The sequence below is a fragment of the Sceloporus undulatus genome, chromosome 6 (assembly GCF_019175285.1).
Source record: "Sceloporus undulatus isolate JIND9_A2432 ecotype Alabama chromosome 6, SceUnd_v1.1, whole genome shotgun sequence".
Taxonomy (NCBI): domain Eukaryota; kingdom Metazoa; phylum Chordata; class Lepidosauria; order Squamata; family Phrynosomatidae; genus Sceloporus; species Sceloporus undulatus.
The window spans coordinates 90,862,830-90,886,843 of NC_056527.1; the positions used below are offsets into that span (position 1 = coordinate 90,862,830).

The 24,014-nt window shown below is 41.5% G+C and overlaps 2 protein-coding genes across 12 annotated transcripts in view; one reads left to right on the plus strand and one right to left on the minus strand.

Moving 5' to 3' along the window:
• The window catches only part of ATP6V0A1 (ATPase H+ transporting V0 subunit a1), a 55,138-nt gene extending 44,311 nt beyond the window's left edge, over positions 1–10,827 (minus strand). For 9 of the 10 annotated variants that reach the window (XM_042474079.1, XM_042474078.1, XM_042474073.1 and 6 more), the window contains exons 1-5: positions 10,678–10,809; positions 6,352–6,514; positions 5,904–5,982; positions 5,179–5,276; positions 3,973–4,101 (exon numbers count right to left, since the gene is read on the minus strand). In XM_042474079.1, coding sequence (XP_042330013.1) covers positions 3,973–4,101; positions 5,179–5,276; positions 5,904–5,982; positions 6,352–6,468 — 423 coding nt within the window. In that variant the 5' untranslated portion in view covers positions 6,469–6,514; positions 10,678–10,809. Of the gene's footprint in view, positions 1–3,972; positions 4,102–5,178; positions 5,277–5,903; positions 5,983–6,351; positions 6,515–10,677 lie in introns of all 10 variants that reach the window. The other variant, XM_042474070.1, reaches the window with a different exon arrangement.
• CAVIN1 (caveolae associated protein 1) overlaps positions 10,796–24,014 on the plus strand; it is a 50,982-nt gene continuing 37,763 nt past the window's right edge. The window contains exons 1-2 of one of the 2 annotated variants that reach the window (XM_042474081.1): positions 10,796–10,913; positions 19,350–19,815. In XM_042474081.1, the coding sequence (XP_042330015.1) occupies positions 19,396–19,815 (420 nt within the window). In that variant the 5' untranslated portion in view covers positions 10,796–10,913; positions 19,350–19,395. Of the gene's footprint in view, positions 10,914–19,159; positions 19,816–24,014 lie in introns of those variants that run through there. The other variant, XM_042474080.1, reaches the window with a different exon arrangement.

Sequence of the window (24,014 nt, forward strand, 5' to 3'; positions counted from 1 at the left end):
TGGATCTCAATGGAAGTTACTTTGCTGCTGCTAATGGATTAGAAATTTTATTGCCTGTGTTTTATTGTCCTTTGTTCTTGCTCCCCACATGACAAAGAAGGGGAGTAGCCTCTCCCTACACTGATACCCCTCTAGATCATTTTTACAGACAACAGAAGTTTGTCCGAGACAAATGTAAGTCTATGACTCAAACTGTTTATCTTTTCTTCTCCTGGCTTTTACCTGATGAAGCCAGTGAACCTTGCATGATATATTTTGGGCATTTTGGTTGGTCCAATAAAGCCATTGCTGTTTTGTGCAAATCCAGACACAGGACTCACACAATTCTCTGTGCAAAAAGTAATGGATTAAGTGAATGAGTTCAAATTCTTAGATTTATTTTTTCCCCCTCTACCCTACGCTACTTTCATAATATACAAGTTCACCTCCCTTCAAACTCCCTTCTGACCCTGCTGCCTTTGTGCCTTCTACCATGCTGAAGTTCCCTGCTGATTGTGTCTTCACCAAGAAGCACAACAAAGAAAGCAGAAAATAAATGCCACTATATTCCAAAACAGAACTATTCCAACACACACAAAAAAGACACATGAATTTCCAGATGAAGGACCTTGAGTTGTATTTGCCAATGCAAAAAAAGGTTATTTTAATATCATTGCAGAGAGTCAGACATATTTTTTTTAAAAAGCCAATAAGAGGCAAAGAGGTTCAGTCTCATTTCAAAACTTGTATTTCCCCAGGATTTCCATCTCCTCTGCCTGTTCATTTTTGCCATGAACTCCCTGATAGACTTTACAATCTGCTCATTGCTAAAGAAGGCAAATGTCAGAATCAAAGGGAATTCATACTGGCAGTTACGGTGATGTTATTTTTCTTCGACAGGAGCTGAGGACAGGCTTAAGTGCATCAGATCAACCGAGTCAGTGGAATTTATATGTGCTGACCAAGTTCCCACTAGATTCAATGGGCCCATTCTAGATGAACTAACAACTATATTTAGGCCCATATCAGTATTTCTATTGTCAAGTAACAGCAGCAATACCATAATTTTAAAAAAGGAACCAAGAGAAAATATTCCTGCTCTGAAATCACCCTTAAAAGACAATTCTGCAGGCCAAACAACTCAAGGTCCTTCTGATACATACAAGTAGCCTTTGAGCAAACAAGAAGACTGAACACAGATACACTTTCCACAATTTTCAACACCTGCAGCAAGGACCACCAATGAGAGGAACAGATGCAGAATGAGAAATAAAGACTGCAGATGGTTAAAGAAAAAGAAAGAAATCAGAGGAAGGAGATGGGAACTGCATGCCATTAACCATTACTTTTCCAGTCTTCTTCCAAGCTATTCTGGGACACTTATGGCTATTAGATCCAAAGATATTACTCCTCTTTTTCTCTGTTTTTCACTAAGTAAGAATATGAAGACTGAGAAAAGGATCACCAGTTAACAGAATCAAAACCATTGCATTGTTTTTTGACAGGCAAGAAATAGCTATACTGGCAAACACTTCAGCAAGGGTCACTCCCTTTCTGACAAAGAGTCTTCAGATAAAAGACTTGCCTTGCAAACCATTTCTTGCTGTAAAATTACCAATATTTCACAAATTTCCCCCCAACAATTTAAAAAGTTTTCAAATGCTGGAAGCAACAAGACTCTCAGTAGCAAAAAATAATAAATGGAAGATGAAGCAACAACTAGGCTGTGCCACCTTAAAAAGTACCCCCTCAAATTTGGTTCACCAATGAACCACTGCCTGTTTATATGAAGTTGCTCAAAGAATAAACATGAAGTAACTCATGACTCTGTGGAAGCTGCATTTCAGTGGAAAGTTACACAGTGCATAATGTTCACACTGAGCTGGCTAATCTAAACAGTTGCTTAGATAGTTCCAAATACTGAAAACATTAACGAGAGACTTTGCGCAGGCAACTGCTACTTTCAGTGTGTGACACCGTCCATACAGCACCATTCTACTTGTGACGCTAAAAGACAAGTGAGGCCCAGAAAAGTTAGACTGTACCAGTTCAAAACCCAAGCAGCATTTACGTGACAGAGTATTTGTCCACCCACAGAAAGGCCCTGTATGTAGAAAACTGGAGTGCTTATCTGCAGGTAAATGTTTGATATTTTTAAGAACAAGTCTTGTGTTTCAGACTTTTTTTAGACATATGTGTAGCTTATAACAGCATTCAGGGAAATTGTGTGTCCAGCAAAGTCCGAAGGATTCAAAGTCACAGTACACTCAGGCTGCTGAATACTGCATTGAAAATGAGATACAGCTATAATTAAAGCAATATTTATACAAAATCAGCACCATTGACCTAAAATCAACATTTAGCGGCTAGTGCTGTGTAATCCAACATATGGCTGTTTTTCAGAAAGACCGGAGAGGTATGTCAGTTATGTTAGTTCTCCAGCAACACACAAGGTTCAACATTAACTTGCACAGAAGTATGTTGCCAAGAGAAAGAAAAATCAGCCAAGCAAAAGCTGCACCGACATTGGATGGTTTCCCAAGCACTACGTTTTCAAGTATTTTTCCACAGTTGTGATGGTTAGTAACTTAATTTTCCAAAGTGCAAGAAATGTATTTCTGAAAGAGGCAGTTGCCAAGCCCAGCCCCAAAGGTCACAATCTGCAAAGTGATACTCAACACTTTAAGAGAAAGCACCCAGACACATTACTGATCATCTTCCTGACTGGATTAGCCTCAAAGCAAGCGAAGGACTGAATTAGTGCAGGGAGCCCCTTAGCTTATATTATGAATCAATTTTGTTTGGAGTGTTTAATTAAGAGGTTGTGTCAATTGACTATACATTACAGGCCACTAGCAAAGCTCAAACTACCATAAAACATCACAATCTCTTACACAATGCCTCTTAATTCACTCAGTATCTTTAGTGATTAAGATTTAAGACCCTAAATCTGAATGTGTTCTATCCCTTTATAATATGTAAGTGCAGCCTTTTGCAAACCATTAATTTGGCTTTGTTTATACCATTCTTTAATTGATCTCTCAGCAATCCTTGCTGATTCACTTTCCCTACTGAAAACGGCTGGAAAAATCAGGGATAGGTGACCCACCCAGGTGCCTAGAAACTTGGGAGTGCATGTTCTTTTCAGGAGCAGGTCTGGGGTACATAAGGGCCTCCTAGTTTGACACCTATGTAAGGCTTAGGCATAGCAATGTGTAGCCTCTCACTCACCTGCCTTAACACTGTACAATGAAAAATATACTGTAGAATAAAATGGATACATGATCTCCTATCTCCTGTCTGGCTATAAGGACCAAGACTGGAGATGTTCTAAGCATCCAATCTTCTATGTGTGTGTGTTGTAGTCATTTCAGACTTTATGGCAACCCTAAAGCAAGAACCATCATGGGATTTTCTTAGCAAGATTTTTTTTAGGGGGGGTCTGCCATTGCCTTTCCTTAGGCTGACAGAATGTGACCTGCCCAAAGTCACCCAGTGGGCTTCATGGCCAAGCTGGGAATCAAACCCTGTCCTCCAGTTGTAGTCCTGCACTCAAACCACTATGCCACACTGGCTTTACAGATGCATAAAATTATGAACCAAACAAACTAGGAATCTAGATAGGTATTTTTCATCCTGTTTTTTCCAAGGCTGACAATGGGCTCTACAGCAGACCCCAGGGATCTTTTTAGAGATCTTACAGGATCGTGTACTTCTAATTGACAACTGACAAGTATTTGACAACTGTCTGGGACTTTTTTTTTTTTGCTTACGCAAGGAACTTTTCGCTATCACAAACTGCAGATAATGAAGCCATGGGGTGGTCAGCTTGCATATTTACATGAATCATGAAAAATAATTTGTAGAAATTTCTCAGAACTAAAGATAGACATCTCTGCCCCAAAACTGCAACATAAACAAGCATTCTCAAGAAGGAATGTGGTGATGGGCTGGCCCAGCTGCATAAGCGGCAAAAATATACGATATTCTGACCTCATCAAAAAATTGCTGAGTTTTGCGCAGTATGAATTTTAATTCTGTCAACTCTAGGAAGTTCCTTTTCAAGGCTTCTTGGTTGGTGTTGATCTCTTTGAGCTCATTTTCAATCTTCTCAAAGTTTGCCTAAGATGGGGGAAAAGAAGGAAACAAGAAAGGATTAACTGCCAACATCCTGCAACGCATCTTTTACTGTATGGACTACCTCAGCCCAAAGGGTCACTAAAGCCAAACGGACAAGCAGTATGAGACTGCATAGCCTGACATTTAGATTAAAGATAAATAAACTTTTCTTCTATAGACACCCTTTGTACAAATTATATAAATCAGTTACTGAAATTTAATTGTCTGATCAGTTCAAAGTTCTCTTTTCTTAATCAATCAGATATTTATAAAACATATAGTATTTCATAGGCTTTTTCTACAAGCACTACTTCAATGTAGACTTTTTACATTGTTAAATAATCTTTTCCAATCATTTAGATCAGCGTTCCTCAACCCAGCACAACTTTAGCCATACTAGCTAGGATGATACGGTCTGCAGTCCAACATACCTGAGGGGAAAACCTGATTTAGATGAACAAAAGCACTGCCTTCTGTTCCCTTGCCCTATGAAGTTGGATGTGGCTATACAGAAGGGAACCTTTTCAGTGACTGTCTCCAGGCTCTAGAATTTTCTCCAGTAGGTGGTTTGCTTGTCTTATTCCCTCATGGCTTTTTGACAGAGTATAAATATCCTCTCATTTCAGAGAGCCTCTGGTGGTATGACAATTTAACTGTCAGCTTTGCCGTTATTTAGTTTAAATGTTACACTATACTGTTTTAACACAATTAAAATTTAGTATAACAGCGTTTAATGGACATTGTTTTGTCTGTTCCAAGTCAGAAGCTTGGGGATTTGACATAGGACAGCAGGATATACATACTTTCAATATATACATGTTATTACCATATGCCACATCTTTTACAAAAAGTATCTGCAAAATCTAGATGTTTCACATAGCATTCCCTCCGACTATAGAATACTCTCAGACACTCTCTTCACAAGCTAGTTTTCCTGATTATTTCTTCCTACACCTCATCTTATTCAGTTTGACTTTTAACTGCCCACTCTACAGCAAGAGATGCTAGAGCTTTGTAAAACACCAAGATATTCCAAGATGCAAAGACTTACAAAAACCCCTTAGGAATTGCATTCTTTACCTCTAAATCAATCATGTCACGAGGAAATGGCACCTCTGGATTCTCACCAGTGTCTGTGATGGGAATATTGGCCTTTTTAATCTCCTTTTCCACAAATCCTGAGGGAGGTGAGGAAACAGAGTTATCATGATGAAGACACTCAAGGACAATATCGAGTAAGAAAAAGAAAGGAATTCCCAAGCTCCTGCCAATCCAATCCTACAACTGAACTTCTGCTGCGTTCCTGCACCATCCCACACACAAATCTCTGAAAATCTATCTGTTTTAAATAATAGGTATGAAACAAAAAAGTTAAACACCACCCATAAAAAGATGGATAATATTTTATAAACTTTTGTGCAATTTCAGGATGAATGAGAAGCGATAGTATATGTGCAGCCTAATAAAATTCACCTGGAGATCAGAATACCACAAATCACTCTCTTCATATTTTAGCTAAGCATTTCTGAAAGCTGGGTCAGTTTTTGCAAAATAACAACTTCCTAGGCTTCCAGTGGTCATGCATGCAATCTGTTTTACAATCTAACTTGTAGTTAGCAGTCATATCGTTTATTACATTTCTTATGGGCTGGCTCCTATACTAGGTTTTGCAGTGGGCAACAACATAGACTGTAATGTTCAGCACAGATAGTGGGAGGTGAGAAAAGGTTAGGTGACTCATAGATTGATTTAGGTCTATAAATCTATACAGAGACAATAGAAAACAAGAAGAAGTAGTGACATACGGAGTTTCCTGTCCATTTCTTCACACCTCCGGACTTCGTTAACAAATTTACGTTGGAACACATTCACATCTGGATTTAGCTGCCAATAAAAATGTGTAATTACTATGATGTACAGCTGTGCGCAGAGAGATACCGAGAACCTTTTGTATGTCTCAATGCCCTCCTTATCATTTGCTGAACCACTGTGATGTCATGGAAAATCGACTAAAATTTCAACTGATCAGAGAGAAACTTATCAGTACAAGTCTTATCAAGATATAGGTGGTAAAATACAGTCACCTGTAGCCAAAGGCAGCACCATTAACACTTAGCACCTACACAGAGCAGAAATGGTTCCAACTGCTGCCAGAGGAAGTCAACTTATTTTTGAACCTAATAGTCAAAGGACTGACAGTCAAAGGACTGAGTTACTACAGTAACTCAGAAGATATAAGTAGCAGATACTTACATCTCGAAATTGGACCTTCCCAAGTTCTCCCAGTTCACTGACGCAACAATATGCTGCTTCAGACTGAAGAAAAAGTTGTGCGAGGGTCATTTCTTCACTCCGGAAGAGCTCCCCCATGGTGGAAGGAACGATCACTCAAACTAGGGTCAGAATCTTCTTAGGCCTTAAAAAAACACAAAAATATAAGACTGTGACTCTTCAAAACAATACAAATTTCTCACTTGGGCCTACAAGAGTTTTATACTAAAAACTGGTGTATACTTTCAGTTCTATAGCATTTGTGGATGATTTAAGGATTCAAGACCACCACAATGAAAATCAAATTTAAGTTACTGCTTTCATAGCCATTTTTAAAGAACTATTAAAAATGCCCTAAAATACCAGCTGCACATTCATCAGTTCCCAACTACACAGAGATTCTGTAACCTTTGCATGCAGCATAAATTACTATCTAGTGATTTATGATGCCAGCTAGATCCTTCTATGGCATCTGTGAACATACAACCATTTTAAAATCCAGTTAAATGCTGTGCACAACTAGTCCGTGTTACCAAGCTCATCTTCAGTGACTGAATGCTTTTATTTCTGAAATCCACCTCTCAGTTTCAGGCCTAAAGCTTCTTCATGCAGTAGGCCATCATGTGGGTGTCTCTACAGGCTGCTGTCCTAGAAACATAAGCACCAGCCTATCAGCTGACAGCTATAATGTGGGAAGAGTGTTAGCACTGCAGCAGATTTAGCTGGCTGCACTCAGAGCTCATTTTCACTAAAGAATATGAAAAAATGCAGATGCCGGGGAGGAATTATTCAGTGAAAGTCAAGACTGTTGGTGTACTCTCTATGATGGCAATGAAACAGAAATGAAACCACTAATTGATGTTTTCATATCTAAGATGTCACGCAGAACATGGCAGGCCCAGCAAATGCTCAGAAACAATTGAACTCCCATTAATATAATAATAATAATAATAATAATAGGTTTTATTTATATACCGCCCAATCACTGGGAATCCGAGCGGTTTACAACATTAATATATGCTCCCATGTACTGTAGCTTTTCAGATTTACATGCAAATGGGAGGTGTAGCAAAATCAAAGGGAAATTATGAAAAGATACAGATGTAGTAGGGTGGGGTTGGAACCAATAATTACAAAGCCGAATCTTCCCCTGCCCTCTTGAGGGCCAACATGGTGTAGTGCAGGAGTTCCAATCTTCTTGACTCGTGTGGCCTTTATTTCTATGGCGGAGCCACTAAGAGGCCTACTCTATGTCTTATAAGTTAATGGTGTTTAGGAGTATATATGTATAAGAATATTTTCTTATTCTTTAATGTGATTCCATTTTTCTTTCTTTCATTTGGCTGCGAAGAACCTGGGAAGTATATGCGGAGCCCTAAGGGCTCCTTGGAGCACAGGTTGGGAACCCCTGGTAAAGTGGTTTCAGCACTGGACTAGAACACTGGGAGACCAGGGTTCAAATCCTGGCTTGGCCATGGAAACCCACTGTGTGACCTTGGGCAAGTTGCACACTCTCAGCCTCAGGGGTTGACAATGGCAAATCCCCTCTGAAGAAACTTCCCAATAGAGTCATTTTAGGATTGTTGTAAATCAGAAACGACTTGAAGGCACAAAACAACAACAACCCTGCCCCGCTCAAACTTACATGTTAACAAAATCAGAGGCCAGAAACCTTATATAAAAATGATTCCCTGGATCTCAACAACAACAGAGGTGAAAATTTCAAGCACCATCATGATTACGCCATTGTGACCAATGGCACATTTTTCTGGGTGTCAGTGCTTTCACCAGAATCAATGAGTCCTCTCTCTTTCCTGCAGTACTTCCCTTTTATCATACCAAACATGGAGGGGGGGGGGTGAGAGGTGGACAGCACTGTTAGACACTTCCTTCATTTGACCCCATCAGGAGTAAGGTCTTCCTCTCGCCCTATCCCCTAACACATATAAAGCTGTCAATGCCGCTCCCCCAGACTCTGCACTAAACTGAACACCAATGCTAACAGAGGGGGACGGGATTTCTATAGCCTCACTGAAAAATGAGTGAGAGTTTGCATTCTATAAAAATGCCTCTTTCAGTAACAAGCTCTTGTCCTAACCATCCCATCTCCCTTGCTACTCTAACCCTGAAGTCTCCTGCCCGCAACATGACTTTATTTATTTATTTATTTATTTAGAGTATGTATACTCCGCTCCTTCAGCCACAAAGGCTCTCTTGGTTCCCTGCCCTCAAGCTTACAATCTAAAAAGAGAGGACACAAAAGGAAAAGGGAATGGTGGGGGGTGATCAATTCCAGTGTTTCTTCTCTCCCTTTGAGGCCTGGACCATGGCAGATGGACTGGAGGGAGGGCTCTTCTTCTTAGTTCTGGCCAGGCCCAATGGAGCTGGGCCTGCATCTCTTCCTCCAAGGTTGGATGGCACCAGATGGAGTGGAGGGAGGGCTCTGTTTTTTAGTCCAAGCCAGGCCCAATGGAAGTGGGCCTGCATCTCTCCCTCTTATATGCCCCTGTATAAGGTATATATGCAGAAGCCACCCTATTGTTTACTGTCCCCCAGTCAATTTCGACTCATGGTGACCCTGTAGATGAGACATCTCCAAGACTCTTTGTCCTCAACCTCTTTGCTCAGGTCCTGCAGCGTCCCCCCTGATTTTGTCTACCATTTGGCATGCAGTTTTCCTCTCTTTCTACTGCCCTCCACCTTTTTCAGCACTCTTGTCTTTTCTAATGATTTGTTTTTCCTCATGATGTGGCCAAAGTACAACAGGCTTGGCTTCCAGAGAGAGAGTTCAACCTTGATCTGTTTGATCACCATGCCAAAATAAGACCTAAAGAACATACCAATGTGAATGTTAAAGGTAACATGAGAAATATATTTGCACTATTAAGCCTAGCTGACCAGGAACCAGAAGAACTATGGGCAGAAGTGAGGGATACAGTCAAAGAGGAATACCGTGGCAAAAAGAAGTAGAAGAAACAACGGATGACAGATGAACTACTTCTGGTAGTTAAAGAAAGAAGAGATACAAAAGGAAAAAGGAAACAGAGAAAGTTAATCAGAACCTGGAATGCTATTGTTCAACTATTGGTAAACAAGGATAAAGTGAACTACAACAATCAATGCAGACAAATAAAAATAGAGAAACAACAAAAAAAGGAAGAATAAGAGACTTCTTCCACAAGATGCAAGAATTCAAAGAGGAGAAGAAAGCCACCCTCTTCCCCTTCAAATGCCCCTGAGGCTCACAAATGCTAGAAAGACCATCCTCCTGCCATATACAGCCTGCCAGGGATTAAACCCCGACCACAGAGAGCGTGGTGCCCTTGTTTCAGCATTGGACTAGGACTCTGGAGACCAGGGTTTAATCCCAGCTCAGCCATGGAAACCCACTGTGCGACTTTTGGCATGTCACGCTCTCTCAGCCTCAGAGGATGGCAATGGCAACCCCCCTACTCTGAAGAAGCTTGCCAAGAAAACCATACCACAGACTTGCCTATGTTATTGCTGTGTATCTTCAAGATCTTATGGCGACCCTCAGGCGAAACCTATCATAGGGTTTTCTTGGCAAGTTTCTTCCGAGGGGGATTGCTGTTGCCAACCCCTGAGGCTGACAGAGTGTGACCTGCCCAAGATCACCTGGCAGGGTTTCTACATGGCAGAGCCAGGATTTGAACTCTAGTCTCCAGAGTCATAGGTCCAAAACACACCCAGTTTGAGGCCACTTTAACTGCCCTGGCTCAGTGCTGGGGAATCCTAGGAATTGTAGTTTATGATGGCACCCGACTTTTCTCTGATAGAGAAGGCTAAATGTCTGACAAAACTACAGTTCCCAGCATAGTCTAGCATTGAGCCAGGGCAGTTAAAGCGGTCTCAAACTGGATCATTTCTGCTGCAGTGTGTGCTTTGGACCATACTCTGATGCTCAAACCATGCGTTGGCTCCTCCAGCTTTGTCTTAGGGTCGCCATGAGTCGGGGACAAACAACACCTTCTGCTTCCCAGTTCCTCACCAATAATAACCCATTGTGACAATGTTTTTTGAAGAGAACATAGAATCATAGCTTCGGAAGAGACCCTCAAGGGCCACCCAGTCCAACCCCATTCTGCCATGCAGGAACTCCCAATCAAAGCATCCCAGACAAATGGCCATCCAGCCTCTGTTTAAAGACCTCTAAGGAAGGAAACCGGGTTATTGCTCCAGTGTGGATGCAGCCGCAGTAAGACGACGCACCAGCGACAGAGGGCGGCCCTTTCTTCCCCCCAAAGGGCCCCAAAGCCTCCCTCTCCTCGCCTCCTTCCCCACACAGACCTTCCTTCCAGCCTGCCCCCTTCAGCTCCAGACGCAGGGCCTCGCCGACGCAGCCAAGCTCAAAGCTTCCGTCAACGATGACGTCAACACGCAAGTGACGGAAAGCCCTTCTCCTTCTTCCGCCTCATTAGCGCGGTTGCCTAGCAACGGAGACTGCGCCCCAGTCAGGTTTGGCGACTGGCAGAACCGCCGCCATTTTGTTGCCACAGTCCTGGTGATGATGGCGTCACGCCACGGTGGGTGACGTCATTACGCTCTGCCACCGTTTTTTGTTCCCCGACTGACAATTGGAGGGAGGGTTAGGGTTTGTTGTTTGGCCTCCCATTTTAACTGCCTGGCTCAATACTATGGAATCCTGGGAATTATAGTTTGTTGCGGTGCCATTTTAACTTTTATGGCTCAGTGTTATGGAATCCTGGGAATTGTAGTTTGCTCCAGTGTCACTTTAACTTTAACTCAGTGCTATGGAATCCTGGGAATTGTAGTTTGTTACGGTGCCACTTTAACTGCCATGGCACAGTGCTATAGAATCCTGGGAATCGTAGCTTGTTGTGGTGCCACAACAAACTACAATTCCCAGGATTCCCTAGCATTGATCCATGGTAGTTAAAAGTGGAGTCAAACCAGATTATTTCTGCAGTGCAGAAGCAGCCTTCAAGTCATTTCCGACTGGTGACGACGCTAAGGCCATGAGTGTTGTTTTGGGCAAGTTAATTCAGGATGGTTTGCCATTGTCATCCTCTAAGGCTGAGAGAGTGTGACTCCTTCCATGGCCGATCTGGGAGTTGAACCCTGGTCTCCAGAGACATAGTCCAACACTCAAACCATTTCCCATGCTGGAGAAAGTCATACCCACATTGGAGATTACGCTGCTTGGAAAGGGGTGATAGCACGCCCTTATCACTTAGAATATTATTTTATGTTGTTTGGTTGTTAACTGCCCTCAAGTCACCTTCAACTCCTGGCAACCCAATGGATGAGACACCTCCAAGACTCCCTGGCCTCTACCTCTCTGCTCAGGCCCTGCAGGCTCAAGGCAGTGACCTCTTTGAGGCTATCCATCTTTCATGTAGTCTTCCTCTCTTTCTACTACCTCCCACCTTTCCAAGCGTTATTGTCTTTTCCAGTGATTCATGTCTTTTCACGATGTGACCAAAATACAACGGTCTCAATTTCATCTTCACTTCCAGGGAGAGTTCTGGTTTGATCTGGCTTAGGACACATTTGTTTGCCTTCTTGAACAGCTAAGGTATCCTTAGCCTTCAACTCCAACACCACATTTCAAATGAGTTTATTTCCTTCTTATTGGCCTTCTTCACTGTCCAGCTCTTACATCTGTACATGGTAACAGGGGATACAATGGCTTGGATGATCCTCACATTCCTGTTCAGACTTACGTCTTTAAATTTTTTAATCTTGTCCAGTTCATTCATAGCTGCCCTTCCCATTCCTAGTCTCATGCCCCTACCGAGTAACCCCTCCATGCATCCTGCCCCATTGGTGGAGTGGTTCAGTGGGGAGTAAAACCTAGATCTCCTTGATTAAAATAATTAATATGAACTTTCTATTGCCTAACTGTTAATTCCTCATATATTTGAATATGAGTAGGTTATTGAAGGAAGAAAAGGACTTGTGTTGGTTCGTTATAAACTGTGATCCACACAGAGGAGAGATACATACGCAAAGGATGGTGCATAAGCAGAGGGCTGGTTTAGTGCTTTGAACATTGGACTGTGACTTTGGAGACCAGGGTTCAAGCCTAGGCTTGGTCATGGAAACCCACTGGGTGACCTCAGGCAAATTATGCACTCTCCTCAGGGAACACCCTGTGATGGGGTGACTTAAAGTCGCCACTCGAAGACATACAACAACAAACAAAAGTCATAAGTGGAAAGATTTGGAAGTAGTATTGCATGCAGACAGGAGGAAGCAAGCCTCTTCCAAGATGCCTACCAATTTTATCAAGAAAAAAATTATGTCTTGTAATTGGGTACTTAATTGGGAAATTAACACAAGGCTGGTTATCTAAGTGCTGCTGCTCTAGTAATCATTTTACATCTCCATCCCAAAATGAAGTCCATTCAGTATGTGCATAGCTAAATGTATAAATTGCATTTCCCATGTTGTACTGTTCAGGCTGCGTCTCCAACTAGTTGTAATAATATAGAACCACATGCAAACAGCAGAATTGAAGACGAGAGAGGAAAAAGATTATGAAATATCAAGACCTACCAATTAGGATTCAGCTGCTCTGGTAAAAGAAAACAACTCTAATTCTGGTAGTGATAGGTGCTCTGGGATCAATTCCAAAAGGACTGACAAAACATGTGAACGAAACAGCCATAGATAGAATCACAATAACACAGTTAAAAAAGGTGACTGCTGGGAATGTGCCACATTATCGCATGATACTTCATTATTTTCCAGCATCCAAATCACTGATTCCCAGAATCCCAAACTGTTGGTAACACCAGGTGGACTGTGAAACTGATATAACAATTTTAAGTACAGTACATACTGTTCATATTCTTGTTGGTCTAGTGGACAAAAAGCCTGTGTTTTCAAAGTTTCATAAGAAACAAAACTTTAGGCCTTAAAAGATACAAGAACTCCACAAAAAGAAAAGGTGACAGCCCTAAAAATGAGGAAAGTCCACAAAGGGTACGTAATACAGAAAGGAAACGAAGATTGTTTAGGTTTCTGGGCTCTTGTTTTAATCAGTGAGTTGTAAAAAGTAACTTTTCTTCTCACATCTCTTTGTAAATTCATAGTCTTGTCCTTATAGAGGTGGAAATGCATTGTTCTTTTTAACTGGTGTAACAGAAATTCATTAAGTGCAGATTTTCCATGCATTAATTTGATAGGTTGAATTTTTTTTCCTGGAAAAAGATGGCATGAACATCTAATTTCCCATATATCCTTACAAATTCTGCTTTTTTCCAGCCCCTACTCCTAGGAGTTTAAGGTAGTGAACATTATATGTGCCTCTCCTTCCACTTTTCACTATCATTACATTTCTATATGAGAGCTTGGGAAAGTTATTTGGCCAATCAGGCTAAGGGATTTCTGTGGTTCAAACATGTAGTACTTCTAAATCCTGGATTAGACCAGATTACTGCCTCAATTATGCACTGAGCATAATAGATTAGCAGATTCTAAACACAGTTCCATGCAGCAGTACAGTATGCTCTGTTCACTAAAATGTTAACCTTTGAACTAAAAAATAAAATGTTTGCATCATTTATACTAAAGAAAGGGTACACCAGATTTAGTCCAGTTCTCCAGTAAGTGCTGTATCTGGGCATTTGAGTTTAAACCTTTTGTATGTTTTGTAAACACTTTGAACAGAATGTACAGTTAAAATAGATTGCATGCTAGACAGCATCAATATTCTGTTCTTTTTAGAACAGCTCTGATACAGATGTCATATGAGTAATACAGGCGAAAGTCCTTGCTTTGCTACTTGAAATAGATTATTTCAGTGTAAAACTGAATCCATCCTCAAACACGGGAAATGTTGAATGTGAAGTCAAAGACTTTCATGGCCGGCAGCCATAGGTTTTTGTGGGTTTTTCGGGCTATGATGCCAGCCACAGGTGCTGGAGACATGTCAGGAATAAACTCTTCTAGAACACGGCCATATAGCCCGAAAAACCTACAAAAAACTGGAAATGTTTGTTTCTCTTCATTGGCCAGGAAGAGCAGAATCCCTTGGGAAATAATGCTGTACAAAATGGTCAGTTATTTTCAACACATAGCAGGGAAAAACGGAAAATCTAGGAAGGGCTGTTAACATTGTATGGAATTTAACTCATGTTACTTGCTTTGGTAATACTGTCTTTTTACTGCCAGGGATAGAGAAAGATGCTTATGGGATTTTCTTTTTCAGATATCAAAATATCTTTCCTGGCTTTGGGCACTAGGTACCTTGGCTTGGGTGGGTGCAGTTGCCATTAGTTGTTCTATCTTGGGCAGCAAAATATCTTTGGCTAGGTGACTCTTTTGCTCTCCCACTCCTTTTTCTGCACATTAAGGTCCGTAATAAGTTACAAGGACAAATTATGTTTTAAAGGTAGCATTTTAAGTTATACTGACATAGCTTTGTCTGCCTAGCCCAATACTGTGCAGTATGAGTGTCAGCAGCTCTCCCAACTTGGGCATAGTTTTAAATTGAATATGCCTAGGATTAAACCTGAGACTCTTCACATAGAAAGCAGCTGATGCACCAATAAACTGTGATGGCTTTCTTTTTTAAATTACCTCAATGTCAATTGAAGTAGTGGCCTTTCAGCACATCAGGGCCAAACATTTAACTAAATTGTCAGCAGGGACTCCCTATCCTGCAGACTTTTCCCAGAAAGTGACTTCCTTCTTTGTTTCCAATTAAGCTACGAAGTCAAGTATCCCCTACCTGAAAGCATCACTGAAAGGGAAGGGTGCTCTAGAATGAAGCCAGAACAAATGCAAGCAGTTATCAAAGAGGCCTACCTGGTTTGTCTTTTGCCAGCCAGCCATAATTTAGTGCTCTGGTCAGAGTCTTACACTCTTTGGATGTCATTATTTGTAGGATGTGGATCTAGAAAAAGTTGCAGCCCAGTTGTTTTGTATTATTAGTGTACACTTGTGTCCTTCTTTGTCCATACACATGCATATATTTATAGAGGAAGATAGCTGACTACATTTACAAAATAAATTCTGTAATGTATTACACTGCTTGCACTGCAAACACTTTACACTGTGAATGTAAATGAATGCACACTTTGTTATTTTGTCACTTCACAACGCTCTAATAAGAATAAACCAGGAAGCTCACGAACACTGTTTTGACAAAATGCACACTATAAAATTATACATGCCTGCCTGTCTTCCAGATACCATGTCAAGCAGTATTTATTTGTATATAACCATAGGTCATTACAAAACAAAGCTTCAGTTAGATGAATAACCATATTAAAATACAGTACCTGTTATTTTACAGTTTAAGAAAATAGGGAATCCTCATCAGGAAGATGAAAGATTTTAGAAAAGCAAGGAGTTGTAACTTGTATTATGCAATAATATGGAATAACCATTTATCAGTTGGGCTTTCCCCATTGTTTTCAGCTGCTAGCTTAAATAATGCCATTTTAGCAGTAAAATATTTGCCTAGTTCCAAGTGAACAATAATTCTTTTGACTGAAGAAAGCTATGTGAGTGTGGGTGGAAAATCATCCCTGAGCAGAGGGGACTTAACAGATCAATTTTCTGGTGCTTCTGGAAGAACTATCATTGATCTCTCCATTCACTAAAGAATGTGGGTGTATTGCTGGGCTGTAATTGTGAGTCCTATTATTCAGTTCATTATTATAAACTGATGAACAAGTTTGCTGCTGCTTCCAGGATGATCTGTGACTTTCTAGACAGACATTCGGTGGGTGGCAGGTTGTTCACTAATGGCGCCCACCCCCTTGAGGCTGAGATCAGATAATACTGAAAGCGCCTAGGTCAGTGCTTTTCAAAGTGGTGGTTCGTGAACAGGTGCCAGTCCGCTATGTGTTTCCACAGCAGAACAAAACAGCTATAGTCAATGGGCACAAATATGGTACCACTTCCATACACATGGTGGGGAGCTCTTCTAGTGATGCATATGCATATCAGATGGCTTAAGAAGTACTGTCCTAGGAGAGAACTACTTAATTTTTAGATGAATTGCATGTGGCGTCTGGTGGGATGTGCAAGACGTACATACCTATGGAGAGGGACTAGTGTGCTGAAATGATAGACCATAGATGATGTAGTTGTATTGAGAGATGGTTGTGCCATGCTATAATCCTGCCACTGTAATTATCATCTGGGCCCCTCCTGGTAGTGCCATACAATGCTGATGTTCATGTGGCAGCCATCAGGAGAAGGACAATGTTTATGATTGTACCCCACCAGGATATCTTCTCAGAAATAAAGCTTGCAACAACTCCAAAGAAAAATCTTAGGCATGTGCTGAACTTATTATTCATTCCTGCACTTTAATTTTTTAGCTTATAGTTCATTAATTTGTTTAATATGCTTTATCTATGTTATGTGTATAACTTATATTATGGGTTTGTGAGAGCCAGTGTGGTGTAGTGGCTTGAATGTTGGACTGTAACTGTGAATATCAGGGTTCGGTTCCTATCTTGGCCTGAAACCCACTGGATAGCCCTTGGCAAGTCACATCTCAGCCTCAGGGAAAGATTAATGGCAAATCTCCTGCAAACCAATCTTGCCAAGAACACCACATGATAGGTTCATCACCATAAGTCAGAAACAACATGGAAGGCACATAACAGCAGTAACCTGCTAATGTGTTTAATATGTTTCTAGCCTAGAAACATCCTCGGAAGGATGTAAGCTTGAGTCAAGCTTGAGCCCTTTTTCTGGTCTTGAACTCGCAGCCTTATGGTTTTGAGTGAGTGGCTGCAGTACAGGCATTTAACTACTGCACCACCAGGGCTCCTTAATTAAATTAAATTGATCTGTGCATGTTAATTTGAAGAAGTTTACATTTACTGCTTAACTTCACACATCAAATCTCAGTCTAACTTTGCTTCTGTTGTGGGAAGAAACTGTTTGCTTATGTTCCCCATTGCCGTTGCCTGAGCGTCATATGCCATGGCCAGGCCAGTACAGCAGGTGGCCCATTCTCAGAGTAAAACTGAAAGCAGCTTTTCCCAGTACATTGTCCCTGCTCATAGAGGTTTAAAAGGAACACAGACAGATGATAGCCATATTGTTTTCTTGTGCTGACCCATTATGGCTTGCACACATTGTGTCCAAAGCAAATGGGAATGCAGTACATAGTTCATCAGGGATTTGAACATCAGGATTTCCACATCCAAGCCCAATACACCATCCACAAGCTGTCAGATCTTATTGTCATAAGAGTGGCCAAAATTCAGCATGTCTGAGATGGCTTCACGGGACAAAGAAAACAACATTATCAGACAGTCTTGCAAAATGGTTAGCTGCCCTTTTGCAAGTTATCAGACTTCCTTGCAAAATGGTCAACAGCTGTTTTGTAAGCGGTTGTGGCTTCATAACTGGGAGAGATTGGATGCTTGTCTATGAATTTGTTCTACCCTGTCTGATTCATTCTACCTTCTTTCCTGATTGTTAGGAAGATACCCTAGGTTGGACTTTCTTCCCTTTGGGTGCACACCACAGGAAGCAGAACAAAACAAAAAAGCAGAATCAGGAAAGATCTTTGGACAGGCTACCAAGAATTCTTTGGTTTTGCTGCTGTCTCTTAAATTGCAAGGAGCGCTTTGCCATTATATTCAAGTTACTTTGTTCTACACTGCTTTGATGATGTTTGTAAAAAACCAAGCTATATATTTTAAACATGAGAGCCAGCATGATGTAGTGGTTTAAATCTTGGACTAGGACACTGAGAGACCAAGGTTCAAATCCTTGCTTAGCCATGAAAACCTACTGGGTGACTTTGGGCAAATCACATTCTCTCATCCTCAAAGGAAGGCAAGAACAAACCCGTTTGAACAAATTGTGCCTAGAGTACCCCATGATACATTTGCCTTATGACTGCCATAAGAAAGAAACATTTTGAAGGCACACAACAATATTTTAAACATATATAAATGTAAGCCCTGCTGCTTTCATTGACTGGGCAAATAAACAGTTAGCCTGTTGTGAGGATCCCACCCAATATTGGATTTTAAACTGTGGGTGTTTCATCTCTAAAAAGGGTAAAGCAACATTTTAAAGTTACAACTCACATTTTCCCCACCTATTAATTTAGATGAAGTCCAAATAGTTACATTTTTGTTGATACCTGTAGCAGTGGTTAATTGGTAGTGGCAGCAGCAGATAACTAGACTGTGGGTTACCATGTCCTTTTTAATTCAGAAAGAGTTCCTCTGAAGTGTGGCTGCCAACTATGCCTGCCCACTGTTAAAGGCTCACCTCTATGGGAGAAATTAGCTCAGCAGCAAAGCCAGTTGTGTGGAGTGATGAGTGATCTGAGCCACATGTGGCCCAAACTGTTGCTTTGTGCCTTTAAAAGGAAACACTAAACCTTGCACAGCCCTGGCAGAGAGGGAATGTTTCTGATTTCTCGCATCCAGTGGTGCTCCCCCATGCAGCTGCTTGTAGCCAAACCCCCCTTGAACATTTTGCAGTTGTGCGCAAAACTGTACAGGGATTTTCTCATCAGCAGCTTTTTGAACAGAGCTCTTTGTTTGTTCTTCCCCCACCATCCTCCCCACTGGATGCCCCAGAAATCTTGCTAGGAATCCCAGCCTTCCTACTGTCTGGTCAAAGCAGGGTCTGTTGGAGTTGGGAGTTTTACATTCCTTTGCCAGGGAACGATCCCTGCCTGTACTTACATGCTAAAGCCATTGCCTCCTCTCCAACTATTTTAATCATTTCAGAAAGAGAAAAAAAGGGGTGGGTCCACCAGGCATTTGGCAGGAGCCTCCTTTCCTCCAGTTGAGGTGGAGTCAGCCAATGGCCTACAAGCTTGGAAAATTTTGCAGGACAGTTTCCCTGGACAGCTTTGCAAAGGCTGTGCTATTTCAATTGAAGCACACATCCACACGCTGCTGTGCTCTTGGCTTCTGGCTCATCTCCCAGTTCTGAGGGATCTCAAATTCATCCTCTCCTTCCCTCCCTCCCTCTCTCTCTCCATCTTGTCCCTGCAGTTGTCAGGCTTCTCCAAGCTCTGCTAGTCAGGACTCCTGAGCAACCATGGCAGACACCACCCTCCAGATCATTGAGCAGCCAGCAGCCTCTGAGGCTTCAGAGGAACCCGCCAGTGATGAACCTATCAAGCCTGATCAGATCAATGGCGTTATGGTGCTCACCCTTCTGGACAAGATTATTGGGGCTGTGGATCAGATTCAGCTGACCCAAAGTCAGTTGGAGGAGAGGCAACATGAGATGGATGGTGTGGTAGCCAGCATCCAAGGGGAGCTAGCCAAGCTCACCAAGGCCCACACTACTACCAGTAATACGGTGAACAAGATGTTGGAGAAGGTCCGTAAGGTCAGCGTCAATGTGAAAACTGTCCGGCAGAACCTGGAGAAACAAGCTGGGCAAATCAAGAAGCTGGAGTCCAATGAAGCAGAGCTGCTGAAACGCAGGAATTTCAAAGTTATGATCTACCAGGTAAAGCACCCTTTCATTTCTTTTGCTCCTTTCTATTTGGATGGCACTTAAAAGGTTCTCTAGCATGATGGCGCTTCTTGTCTCTTTTATGGGACATTCAAGACTCCTGTTTTGCAACACATTATATAGATGATATTTTAAGATGTATGTCACAATTGGGGTCTTGAATAGAGGAGGGGAAAGCTGAATATTATACACTACTGCACATGGTTTTTGCAGAGATGCCAAAGTTGGCCATAAGTGGCCCACATTAGTAAAAATCTGGCAGGATTTTGCCAGAGCTTGGAAAAGTAAGGTTGCTGGCTGGGGGATTCTGGGAGTTGTACTTTTTAAAAATGATTTTTACAAATTCTGGAATTTGTTAAAGACTGTGATGTAATAGAGATTTAATCAGTTGTTTCATATGGCAGCAGGCTACCAAGAGTTGAAATTCCCTTTTTGGTTTTTCAGACACACATATTGACACAATTATTTGTAAAATTAATCCTTCGTATTTAACTATGGTCTCCTGGAGAATTAACACTGATAACACACTTCTGTTCACTTAGTCTGGTGACAAATCAAGGCTGTTTCTCTGTTAGGATCGTGTTTGCTGTTTTTCCTGCAAAACTAAATCTGCTATGGTGTGTGTTACAAATTCTTTCGTCCCTGACCCTTTAAATGCTGAAGATTTTTACAATTATGGTGAGAGGTGGCTTTGTTCTGCTTTGCAGCCCTCTGAGTCTTATCACATTTCCTGGCCAGCCTTTAGATCTCCAAATATCAAAGAAACCAAAATAAGCAGCCCTAAGCCATGTTTCCGTTTCTGTGTTGACCCTGGCTTTTTAGCCCATGGTGGAGAAGAAATGAGATATGTTAACCTGCACTGCAGGGACAAATGTTAAAAGTTACCATGATGACTCCAAAATGCGTGGGGAGGAAAACTGGTAAAAATGTAGCTACGTTTCTTACTACAGCAACATGAAAGGGGATCTAGTTATGCCTATTTGAAGAATCTGGCAAGTTGGTGACTGATATAGCCCTGTGATTCACAGCTTGAGCATTCTCAACAGTATCATGCCTGAAAGGCGGGAATACTCTTGTATGTCTGAGTTGTGAATGCCACAAAGACAGGTTTATAAATATACTTAATCGGAAGCCCTTTAGATCATGTTGGAGGCAGGAGTTTTTAAGGCCCATGTTGGATTAGGACCCTGGGATACCAGGGTATGAATCCTGGCTCAGCCATGAAACCCATTGGGTGACCTTGGGCAGGTCACACGCTCTCAGCCTCAGAGGAAGAGATTGGCAAACCCCCTGTGAAGAAACTTGCCAAGAAAAACCCCATGATAGGTTCGCCTTAGGGTTGCCATAAGTTGGAAACGACTTGAAGGCACACAGCAACAAGGGGATTGAGAGATAACCAACATTGGAGTGAATAATGCATCCTGTGGGAACTGGACCTAGGAATGAACCCAGGGGTGCTTGAGCTAATGAAATATAATGGTTAAGAAGGTGAACTATGACCTTGAGCTTGAGTTAGCTGGATGGAATTAAAACAACTAACCTTTGTCCCATCCTCTAAAACCTGGAACTTTTAGTTTTAATCTGCATTACATGGTTCCTCTTAAGTCTTTAGAGGGTTGCAGAGAAATCCCTATACCTGAGAAGCTTGAAGTGCACTCCAATGCATGTGTGATCAGAAGAAAGTTTCACTTCGTTTAGTGTGACTTGCTTACCCATAATGGCTTATAAAAACTAGGGTGACAATCCTTTGTATACTCCCTGAAAGTAAGCTACAGTGCATTTAGTTGTACTTACTTCTGAGTAAAAATACATAGAATCGGCCTGGAAGTATCAGTACCATCATAATTTGTGTGTGTGTATATTTGCTTGCAGGTAAATTCCTCATACCATATAGATAATTTTTTCCTATCCTCATTTTTTATTTAGCCATCTGAGATACCATCATTCCTGTAAGGTGACATGTCTGTATCACATCTGAGAAAAAGACTGCAAACATCCTTATCCATAGACATTATTATTCAATCATTCAGGAGTCACTGTAGTTAACAGAAGTAAGCTTCATTTACTGATGTTGCTGTTATTACCATTTTCCCATTTCATCCTTTCCTTCTTCTGTGGAAAGATGACATTGGATTGGTGCCATATCCAGTCATGTTTAGGGTGGCACCACTGGAATCATTGGCACATAGTCACAACCATTAATTTTGGTGGATATACTCTAAACATGCCTTAAACTGGATCCTTCCTATTTTCCAGTGAAGGGGAGCCATGGTAAAGAGAGAGCCTTCAGAGGAGTATATACTATCCAAATGGAAATCAGTGTCACCTTTTCCTACCAAACTCCTTCAGTGTCACTGTGGTGTTTACTTTTTATTTATTTATATATATTTATATAGTTTTATTTATTTCTTACATTTTATATCCCATTTTGCTCACAGTAGCAGGTTGACCTGATGACTGAGAGTTTGAAAAGAAAGAGAAATTATAAATTTCATCTCCCCTTCCCCAGTGAGTTTTTGGATTTCCATCTTTTAAATACCCAGCCATAGCCCAAGGATAGGCAGCCTTTTTCAGCCTAAGGAACCAATTTAATTTTCAGATAAATTCTTGGAGCCACATTTAAAGAATGCTGGGATCAAAAGCAAAAGGGAGGGGCAAAAAAATATAACAGGGTAAAGTTGTTATTGCCAGCCTCAGGAAAGACATCTTAACCTATTTGAAAGGGGAATACAGTTGGTCCTTAGTATCCGCAGGGATTCTGTTCTGGACACACACACACACACACACACACACACAAATTGTGGGACCTCAAGTCCCATGGTTTTCAATGCTCAGCATGTGTATGCGGCCGCACTGGTGCGACCACATGCATGCGTCACCATTAATGGCAATGGGGCTTGCTGTCCATACATGCTTAAATCCGCAGATGGCAATCCCGTGGCTGGGCAGGGTGGGCTGTACATACAAAAGCTGAGAAATCAACAAATGGTGTATAGTCATCTGGAGAACCAGGTTTGGCTTCAGGAAGCAGGTCCCCCACCCCTGCTCTAGCCATTTCATTATACTATCTGTATATAAGAGGCATTACTCCATAATTATCCGGTCACAGGAGTGGGTAAATTTCCGCTCTTGGTCTTATTTCAGAAAAGCTCGGCAAGTGATCAGTTCCAGGAAGAGCAACCTGTTCCTTCCCTAGCAAGAGACAAAGAAAGAGAGAGGAATCCTGGGCGAGGCTTTGACTGGTCCATTTCCCTGTTTCAAACAGAATTTTACAGATGATTTTGAAGTTGTTTGCTTCCCATTTGAAATCCTCCTATACAGAGCTTGACAAAGTTACTTTTTGAATTACAGCTCCCAGAATGCCACAACTAGCTTGTTATCTTTTCCAAGTTGTACTCTTACAAGTCCCTGTTGCTTTTTCCATCTGATTTCCTTATCACAAATACAGTATTAGTTAAAGGCAAGCTCGTATAGCTGCATAGTACCTTTCAGCTTATTGTGCTAACAGCTGTCCTTCTAAAAGACACCTTAGAAAAGGGATGGGGTGGGGCAGTGCCTTCTGCTTGTGGCTCTGGTCCCACCCTTTGCAGGCATGCAACTCCAGGATGGTGCAGCTCTTAGTGGAAAAAAGTGGTCTCCATCATTGCACTATGTAGCACTCCCATTTTCCAGGGCTTGACAGTTTGTTTATGTCTTGAAATAGGGAGTTTGGGCCCGAACAGACAGGCCAAAATAAAGCTGCTTCGGGTCACTTTGGTGGTATGCTGTTTAAATGCTGCATGTGTCCCAAGAGGCCAGAAGTCGTGAAAAAAGCCACGCTTCAGTCATAAGGACTGGAGCACAGCTTTGGTGCAGCTTCTGGCCTCTTAAGATGTGTGTGTCATTTAAACAGCATACATCCAAAGTGACCCGAAGCAGCTTTATTTTGGCCTGTCTATTCGGGCCCTTTTTCCACACTGCTCTTAGACCAAACTTAATAAAAATTATATCTAAAATGGGAGTAATGACTAACTCAACTGGTAACAGTAATAAAAGGCTGTTGTTAAGAAGGTTATTGTGGTGGGTGTAAACAAGTTAAGAATTATGAATCACGTTTCGTATCGTGCCCAGGGATATGGAAACAATGATCAAATGCTACACTCCTGGGTGAATAGAAGGTTGGCGGTCTGCAGAAAATAAATGAGTTCCACCAC